General features: G+C 38.9%; 1 protein-coding gene across 1 annotated transcript in view; it reads right to left on the reverse strand.

Annotated features, from left to right (window-relative positions):
* Positions 1–9,196, reverse strand: part of STAP1 (signal transducing adaptor family member 1) — a 34,750-nt gene extending 25,554 nt beyond the window's left edge. Inside the window, exons 1-2 of the mRNA XM_044225045.1 lie at positions 9,013–9,196; positions 11–82 (exon numbers count right to left, since the gene is read on the reverse strand). Of these exons, the coding sequence (XP_044080980.1) occupies positions 11–82; positions 9,013–9,132 (192 nt within the window). The 5' untranslated portion in view covers positions 9,133–9,196. The remainder of the gene's footprint in view (positions 1–10; positions 83–9,012) is intronic.
* Between the last annotated feature and the right edge of the window lie 1,186 nt (positions 9,197–10,382).

Here is a 10,382-nt window from a genome sequence, read left to right on the forward strand (position 1 = left end):
CACTACTCACTGTTGGACTTTTTTTGTCAGAATAAAAGAAAAGTGTAGTTCCTCTCAGCTCTGTCCAGTAATGTTTATATTCCTGTGGGAAATAAATTATAAGCATTATTTCATTGGTATATTCAACTACTTTATTAATAGTTTTCTTTGTAACTTTCTTCTTTGCTGTTTGATATAAGGTTCTTCTTTATCTTGAGATAAATCACCTAATTTTATGGCTTAATATTACATTTAGCTCTTGATTAAATCCTTCACAAATTTATTTTAGCATAAGATGTGAGGTAAGGATGTAATTTGATGTGTGTTTAAATAGATCATTTTTCAAAATGTTCCCCATTGATTTAAGACACTTGACTTTTTATGTAGGTTTCAGTGGAAGTTTGTCTCTGTAAGAGGGGTCAGTTAAGGGACCAGGATAGGACAAGCATTAAGTATCTACATTCCAGGGCAGCTGAAAGGATTGAATGGGTTGATAAATCTAAAGCACTTAGAGTACATGTCTCATCATTTGGGTTCAATAAATAGTATATGTTTATATAAATAAAGGCAATGTGAACAGTTCATAATCATAAAAATAATATAACATCATCAAATCCAAACTTTGAAGTCCGAATTTCATTCACGTGGTGAACATTTCATTATTTCTACATTCACATTATTATGGGTTCTATAGAAATACAAATTTAAAAAAATACAACTTTTTAAGTTTAAAAAAATTTATATGACCTAGTCTCATTTCACTCAAGTGAAACTTCATTTATATAAGGGGAATTTACATTTTATAGGAAGACTGGCTGTATTACAAAAGAATGGCAAGGGGGCTTGAGAATAAAATCCTTCCACATCTAAAGACTAACCTTCATACCCAGCTCTTTCCAAAAGTATGTTTTTAAAAATTCCAGCTTCATAAACAGGATGACCATTCCTTCCTTTAGGGTTTAATAAGCTCAATTTTTATAACATGTGGATTATCTCAACTCATATTGAGAATTAATGTAGGGAAATTACACGAAATTTTTTTCTTGTGCTTATAAAATGTGAAGATACTTTTATATATTATGGTATTTTGTGTCTCTTTAATACTGAAATATTGTTTATCCTTTTTTTGACCAGCAAAATGTTTGTCACCTCTTCGGAATTTATTTATGTCTTTTCTCAAATAATGGGAACTCTATAACCCATCTTGTTTTTATTTACCTTGGCTCCTTGGAAGCTCAAAATTAAATTCGTTTTTGAATTACAAGGACCATCTTTCTCATGTTCTTAGTAGAACTTTTCCCCCCTTCTTCTTCAAGAAGAAGAATAAGAACAGTTATTCTTTACTGTGTGAAACGCCACCCTAAAATTTAGCGGATTAAAATAGCAAACGTTGGGGCGCCTGGGTGGCTCAGTGGGTTAAGCCACTGCCTTCGGCTCAGGTCATGATCTCAGGGTCCTGGGATCGAGTCCCGCATCGGGCTCTCTGCTCAGCAGGGAGCCTCCTTCCCTTCCTCTCTCTCTGCCTGCCTCTCTGCCCTGCCTGCTTGTGATCTCGGTCTGTCAAATAAATAAATGAAATCTTTAAAAAAAAAATAGCAAACGTTTTCTATTTCTGATCATCCGGTGTCTGTGATGATTCTTTGGGTACACCTCCCTGTGGCGGCTCTCGGGTGGCCTCACTCACTTGCCTGGGGTCTTAGCTGGGAATTGCGGAGCTGGGAGTGAAACAAGAAGAAATATATTTGGTCTTTGTCCCCAGTTCCCGGCATAGAGATCCTAACACTCAGAACTTCCTGAGTGACCGGAGCGCTTTTATTATTCATAATGAGTCCCTTTACAGAATACCTGAATTTATACAAATGAGATAACATCGGTTGGGATGCCTGGATAGCTTCAGGGTAGGTCAGGCCTCGGAACAACTGATTAATGGATTGGAACTTTCGGCCCCACCCCAGCTTCTGGGGAGAAAAGGTGGGTGGGCTGGGAGATTTCAGTTTCTTTTTTTTTTTTTTTTTAAGATTTTATTTATTTGTCAGAGACAGAGGGAGAGAAAGCGAGTGAGCACAGGCAGATTTCAGTTTCATAAAAACTCTTGAACAAGGTGATTTGATGAGATTCCTAATTAGTGAAAACGTTCACGTGGTAAGAGGGTAGTGCGGCCCGATTTAATACCGACAGGAAAAGGTGGGCTTCCAGACCTTGCTCTCAAGACTCGTCATCTGCCTGTTCTTTTGTACCCTTTACTTAATATTAAAGTCAAGTGTCTTCCTGAGAGCTATAGGCCATTCTAATAAATTATCAAATCTTAGGAGGGAGTCATGGGAACTTTTTTTTCCTCAAGATGTATTTATTTACCGGTGCCTGGGTGGCCCAGTGGGTTAAGCCTCTGCCTTTGGCTCGGGTCATGGTCTCAGGGTCCTGGGATCAAGCCCCAGGTCGGGCTCTCTGCTCAGCGGGGAGCCTGCTTCCTCCTCTCTCTCTGCCTGCCGCTCTGTGTAGTGATCTCTCTCTCTCTCTGTGTCAAATAAATAAATAAAATCTTAAAAAAAAAAATTTTATTTATTTATTTTAGAGAGCGAGAGAGAGCATGCCAGCATGGGGAGAGGCTAAGGGAGAGGAAGAGACAGAATCCCAGACAGACTTCCTACTGACAATGGAGCCTGATGCAGGGGTTGATCTCACAACCCTGATACGATGGCCTGAGCCAAAATCAAGAGTCAGACATTTAACCGACTGAGTCACCCAGGCGCCCAAGCACTCTTGATTTACAGTGAGTTGGTGAGGATTATGGGAGGCCTGGAACTTAAAATTGGGGATGGAAGTGGAGGGCAGCCTTGTAGGACTGAGCCCTTAAATAAGCTGTAGGGGCTGCTCTAAGTCTGGATACGTAGTGTCAGGATTAAGCTGAATTGTTGAACACCCATTTGGTGTCCAGAGAAACAGAAGTGGTTGTGGTGTTGGAAACCCTCCCACTGAGAAAACTGTGGAGTCTCACTCCATAGGGTCCTGTCTCCAGTCAGGGAACCTAGACTTGTTCACATACTGGCAGAAGGATTCCCAGAACAAGAGAGGCAAGCCCCAATGGGTGAGTACCTTCTCATCTGCTTTTGTCACATTTACCAAAGTGTGACCCAGTCCAGATTTCAAGGGGTGGGTAGAAAAATAAATGCAATCTCTTTATGGAAGAGCAGAAAAGTCACATTTCAAATGGGAAGGCATACAGTGAGGCTTGAAAAAATTGGTCGTGTTACTGTAGCAATCTACCTCAGGGGCAGAGCTGGAACATGGTGCAAATTTTTTTGTTCAGGACCTGTGGTCTTTCCACTCCCTCCTACCTCCTCATTGACAGCTGGCTATAACGTAATGCCTCCTGGGCCAAGAACAAATTAAAGACCCATTCAAAGGGGCATAGGAGGGGTGCCTGGGTGGCTCAGTGGGTTAGGCCTTTGCCTTCATCTCAGGTCATGGTCCCAGGGTCCTGGGATTGAGCCCCGCATCAGGCTCTCTGCTCAGCAGGGAGCCTGCTTCCCCCTCTCTCTCTCTACCTGCGTCTCTGCCTACTTGTGATCTCTCTCTGTCAAATAAATAAATAAAAATCTTTTAAAAAAAATGTTTGGCTTGAGAAGTTGCTAATATCTCTATGCTAATATCTATGCTAATATCTAATATGCTAATATCTCTAAGATCAGGCAGATGTTCTGTAAAAACCATGAGAGCATCTAGTCACTGTGTTGAAAATACTTGAATTTTCTCAGGTTTGACTTTTGATTAGTAGGAAAACAATTCAAATTTGAGGACAGGAGCTTCTTTTTTAAAATTGTATCTTCTTTCAAGGCATTCACATTCTGCTCTAGTGGTAAGCCGCTGCAACATGAGCATCAGGCCAAAGCTACACTGTATTTGGGACTAGGATGTGGGTGATGGAGACTGGGAAGGGATCCGAATGCAGGCATTGTAGTTGCAGAACTTAACAACAGGTTGTAGAGTTTTACTGGAGTATGACATCTAAGATCAGATTCAAACTGGAGAGTCTATGATTCTTGGAGGAAAAGAAAAGCAATTGAAACCCCTCAAGTCAAAGTGTACCACTCTGTTCATCTTCTTAATTAGCCTCATGAGTATTAACCTTCTTTAGATAGAAAAACTAAAATCACTAACAGCCAAAGTTTATTGAGTTTTTTCTGTATGTACCGACAGACATCCATCTGTGCTTCTAAGAAAAATTACAGAGGTGTTCAGTCATGAGAGAATGATATGAACTGAGTAAAAATAATCAGGGAAGGGACGCCTGGGTGGCTCAGTTGGTTGGGCAGCTGCCTTCGGCTCAGGTCATGATCCCAGCGTCTTGGGATCGAGTCCCACATCTGGCTCCTTGCTCAGCAGGGAGCCTGCTTCTCCCTCTCCCTCTGCCTCTGCCTGCCATTCTGTCTGCCTGTGCTTGCTCTCTCCCCCTCTCTCTCTCTGATAAATAAATAAAATCTTTAAAAAAAAAAAAAAGAAAGAATCAGGGAAAAAAAAGAATTTTACTGATTGAGGCGCCTGTCTGCTCAGTCGGTTAAGTGTCTGACTCTTGGTTTTGGCTCAGATCGTGATCGCGGGGTCTTGGGATGCCCTATGTAGGACTCCGTGCTTAGCCCAGAGTCTGCTTGTCCCTCTCTCTCCCACTCTGCTCATTTCCCAGCTCTAAATAAAATCTTAAAAAAAAAAAAGAGTTTTACTGGTAAACAAACACACAGATTCATGGAAAAGATTAAAGAGGGTTTATTAAGTACAGGAAGAAGCAAGAACAAAGGCACTGAGTTGATAGTCAAGGCAGCCTGGAGGAAAACAAAGATTACAAACAGCTGTAGGTCCTGTGAACTCCAACCACAGCTACAAACCTAAGAACAGATCAAACTTGTATTCAGAATGCAGAGATCATAGTCCTGATTTAGTTTCTGATAAGCTCTTATCAGTATAATCTGAGTCATCTATAAATATCAATCTCAATAATCAATACATCCAGTATATATCTATACATATCATAGATATGTAAATATTTTAAAAATTAATTTTGAAGAACACAATTTTGAATGAAATACATTGAACACATTCTTATATTCAGGCTGATAAGATATAGTATACGCACTGTTTTTTTTTTTTTTCTAAAGATTTTATTTATTTATTTGACGGGCAAGAGATCACAGGTAGGCAGAGAGGCAGGCAGAGAGAGAGGGAGAAGCAGGCTCCCTGCTGAGCAGAGAACCCGATGCCATGCGGGGCTCAATGCCAGGACCCTGGGATCACGACCTGAGCCGAAAGCAGAGGCTTTAACCCACTGCCACCCAGGCACCCCCACACTGTTTTTAATTTTAGCATATCACAGACTGAATAAACGATGAGCTATTGCCCAAGCTTTCTCTTATTTTCAAGCAGTTCCAGAAAAATGAGAACTTTCCCCATTTACAAGAACTGTGTTTACATTGGAGTCCTGCCGTGGCACTTAATACCTCTTATTATCAAATAAATCTTCCTGATCAATCCAACATTCTAGGGTGGCTTAAGTAAGTCTTCCCACATTCTCTTTTCCATGAAATTATCTATTTTTAATGGGTTCTTGACCTGGAATCCATGGACTTTCTGAAATTGCATTTTAAATGGTATTTGTTGGCACCTTTTCCTAGGGGCAAAGTTCCTTAATTTTTTTTTTTTAAAGATTTATTTATTTATTTGACAGGCAGAGATCACAAGCAGGCAGAGAGGCAGGCAGAGAGAGGAGGAAGCAGGCTCCCTGCTGAGCAGAGAGCCCGATGCGGGACTCGATCCCAGGACCCTGAGATCATGACCTGAGCCGAAGGCAGAGGCTTAACCCACTGAGCCACCCAGGAGCCCCCCACCTTAAAATTCTTAAAAGTGCCCCTGTCAAAAAAAAAAAAAAAAAGTGCCCCTGTCAGCAAACAGCTAAGAAACACCTCTAAATGTGTGATCTCCTTAAAGACTAGGTTACTCCTCGGTTATATTTTCTCTAGTTAATAATGTTCTGAATTCCTTCAGCAAAGACCCCAGCTGAATGCTCTGCAGAGCTCCCCAACTTCTTCGAACCCATTTTCTTTGAAGATAACCTTTTATTACCCCTGACTCACCCTCACTTTCAAAGGTTCCCTGGCACTTTACTTCTGCTTGCCTGGAAATCCCACTATTTTCCTTAGCTTTTTCTCTCAGCTTTTGTTTTCTAGTACTCTAGCCCTGTGGCTCTCCTTTGAACCATAGTAACAGTTGACCCTTGAACAATGCAGGGAAGATTAGGGATGCTGACCCTCCTGCACAGTTGAAAATTGTGTACCACTTGTGACTCCACAAAAATTTAACTTCAAATACCCACTGTTGGCCGGAGACCTTGCCAGTAACATAAATAGTCATTTAACACATACTTTATATGTTATGTATATTATATACTTTGTCCTTATAATAAAGTAAGCTAGAGAAAAGAAAATGTTGGGCGCCAGGGTGGCTCAGTGGGTTAAACCTCTGCCTTTGACTCAGGTCATGATCTCAGGGTCCTGGGATCGAGTCCCGCATGGGGCTCTCTGCTCAGCAGGGAACCTGCTTCCTCCTCTCTCTCTCTGCCTGCCTCCCTGCCTACTTATGATCTCTGTCAAATAAATAAATAGAATCTTTCAAAAAAAATGTAAGAAAAGAAAATGTCATGGAGAAAATCATCAGGAAGAAAAAATAATTCATATACTACACTGTACTGTATCTGCGGTGCCTGGGTGGCTCAGAAGGTTAAGCCTCTGCCTTTGGCTCGGGTCATGATCTCAGGGTCCTGGCATCAAGCCCCACATCGTGCTCTCTGCTCAGCAGGGAGCCTGCTTCTCCCTCTCTCTGCCTACTTGTGATTTCTGTCAAATAAGTAAATAAAATCTTTAAAAAAATAATCTAAGTGTAAGTGGATTGTACCTGTGCAGTTCAAACCCATTCTGTTTAAGGGTCAACTGTACTTACAGACTTAAAACTGATTTTAGTATGTTAAGAAAAATTTGACAATGAAATGGAAGGAGAATGAATCTAATCTTTAGTGTAAACCACATATTTTACATATTTCTTTAATCCTTGAAACCACCCTATAAGTTGACATTATTGTTGTCCTCTTGGTCTCTTCTCCTTGACATACAAGTAAAAGATACATTGCTATGAATTCAAATGGAAACACAACCCAATTTCATCAGAAATATTTATACCTATACTTTAATCTTTCCATTTCAAAGCATACTAAGAACAGGTCGAGTAGCAGTGAGGTAATGGAGTCATCCCTCCTCACCATGAACTAAGCCTCTTGAAAGTAAGGTCTTTATGTTGTTTATATTCTCTAGAAATCAGTATGATGCTTGGTGCATAGGAGACATACAATAAATGTTGCCTGAATGAATAAATTATTTGAGCACCTGTTGTGTCCCAAACATATTACCTTGTGTGGCAAGTTGTATTTTTCCCATTTTATAGTTTGAGAAAATTGAATTTCAAGGAGATAGAATAACTTGTACAAGATCACAAGCTGTTTAAGTGGCAAAACCATTAGGTAAAGACATATTTTACTGACTCTAAAATCCTTTTTCTATTAACCATACCAGTGGAATGCCTTCTTTAAATATTTTTTAAAACCTTTAGAACAGTTATTATGAATACTTTGATAGATATTTAATGAATAACCAAATTTAAATTACAAATTAGAAGTTTTGCTTTCCCAATTCCAGTCTCCTGGCAAACTGTAACAATGTGGCTAACCTGTTGTAACAAGATAGAATTCACTTTGAAAGCATAAAGAAGGGAAAAATATTCTAACGTAGCTGCCAAATTTACTAATACATGTTTAACACCCATAACAGAATGTAAACTACCATGTCTTTGCAAAAAACCCCGAATGTGCTATTATATTTTTCACACACACAATTTTTCTGTTAATAAATCTTCAGAAAATATATCTTATTACCATTATATTTCTTATGACATTCCTTGAAACACTTAATTTTTTCTACTTTGTTGCTATTAAAATTTCATAAAATTTGACCTAACTGAATTATTTTGTTTTTTGTTAGTAACAAGCACTTTCATGTTTATTTCTTTCATTAATTTCAAATCTCCATAATTAGTATTATAAAAACTAATTTTAACTAATTATAAGTTTTCATTTTTACATTTTAAAAATATGAAATGCTTTCTGCATTTTCTTAGAGTAAATGTATTTATGTTGCTTAGTTTACATGTTACCCATACTGTACCTACATATTAGCTTTTCAAGTCACTATGTTAATGTTTTTAGAATACAGAACTATGCAAAATGCTAATAGTATCAGTTAATCATTTTCATAATTTTTTTATAAAAGTTAACTATTAAAAATAATGTTATCATTATTTGTAAACTTCAAATAACTGAGAGTAGAAGCACACAGCTTAGCTTCAGACATAATATGTTATCTTAATGGTACACATCATTGTGGAAGCATACTAGAAAGTTGCAGAAAAAATACAGGAAACAGGGGTGCCTGGGTGGCTTACTGGGTTGGGGCCTCTGCCTTTGGCTCAGGTCATGATCCCGGGGTCCTGGGATCAAGCCCCGCATGGGGCTCTCTGCGAAGTGGGGAGCCTGCTTCCCTTTCTCTTTTTGCCTGCCTCTCTGCCTACTTGTGTCTCTGTCTGTCAAATAAATAAATAAAATCTTAAAAAAAAATATAGGAAACATTTTAACTTCTAAGCTGAAATCTGTAATATTTAAATAAATTCTTTGGAAATGTGGCTTTTATTGAATTTTTTTACATTAGTAACAACACTAGAACGTTATATTACATATAACACAAATATATATGCATGTATGTGTTCAAGCCATACATTGTCTTTAAATTATGCAAAATTGGCATCATATTTCTTAGCTCAAGGAAGAAGGTTTAATCGCAACAGAAACAAGGAGGACCTTGTCACATCATATCAAATCACCATGAAATAACTTTTATATTAAGACAGAAACCGCTAGTTTAACGTTATCATCTATGGACTTACCTGGTATTCTGACCTCTTGACTAACAAAAACCCTTCAAAATACAAAGGTAGAGCAGTCATCTTTAACCTTTCTTGGAAGATCCTGCGAGGGGCTGGTTTCGGGGGGTTCTTAGCCATCATACCCTCTCAGTATGTTGTTTGATTTCAGCTATATCCAGTCTCAAAATGAGATCTCCTGTGTGAGAGGAAAAAGCAACTGTTCAAAGAGGAAGTCCCAACTCGATATTTAACCACCAACAGTACACACACACACACACACACACACACAAACACTTTTTTTTTTCCTTTACTTTTCATAAGGTGAGAAAGAACAGGCATAGACCAACTTTGAAAGGGCAACTTCTGGTAAACTTAGAATAGGATTACAGTAGCAAAATAAACAGAAGATTAATGTCACCAGGGGATGAAAAGAACCAATGCGGTCATTATGGACTTTGGAGGAGTCATCAAGGTCACACTGTTTTCTTCTACCTTTTTTGTTTATTGCTTTCCATTTTCATCCCCAGAAGACAAAGAATGGAGTTAACTCCACTTGATTAAAAAATCACTTAACAGGATAATTTTATTACTACTTTTTGTGTTGTTAATCTTTTAGCACTGAGCTCGCTTACATTTTTTTTTTTTTAAATGGAGTTCCTTATCCTATGCCCATTTTAATGGTCCTCTAAATACAAACCGCATGTATGGGAACATGGGATTTTTTAATATTTTGTCAGTTAGAATTTTGAGTTTGTGGGGCAAAATGAGTTTGGCAGAGAAAACTATAATATTTCACACTTTTGTTCTTTTACGCTCTCTGAGTTGTGGGTCACTGATGCTATGATGCACAGATGGGGTCTGTACAATTATCTCGTGTGATTTAGAGAGCCACCCTGGGTTCGAAATTCATTCAGTCATTGCATGTGAGAAAGGGTCTGTGAGAGACTGGATTTGGCTCAGCACGGTGCAAGAAATGATGGGAGAAGCGAACAGTGGGTGGAACATTGACTGGGATGTTTTACCAGGATCCGGAGAAGCTCCACCATTTCTTATTTCACCTTCTGTATTTCAGATCTACCCTGGATTCAGTATAGATCAGGCCTGAGCATTCCCTCCAGGTAGACCAGCTGATTTCTGGAACTCAAAATAAGGCAGGAATCTCCAGTGTCTTCTTCCTTTCCTAGTGGAGACATCACATGCTTTCCCCCCACCAGTGTGGATATCCATTGGGTAGGCATCTAGAGATGTGTGCGGCCAAATTATCTACAAAGTGAGGTATAACAATACAGACCAATTATTTGTAAACTAGAGGAGAGTATTAAATGCATCATCAAAATGAAAATAGATTGAAACAGAAATTCGGAGTTGAAGATTTAAAATTACTCCTTTGC

The sequence above is a fragment of the Neovison vison genome, chromosome 11 (genome assembly GCF_020171115.1).
Source record: "Neovison vison isolate M4711 chromosome 11, ASM_NN_V1, whole genome shotgun sequence".
Lineage (NCBI taxonomy): Eukaryota > Metazoa > Chordata > Mammalia > Carnivora > Mustelidae > Neogale > Neogale vison.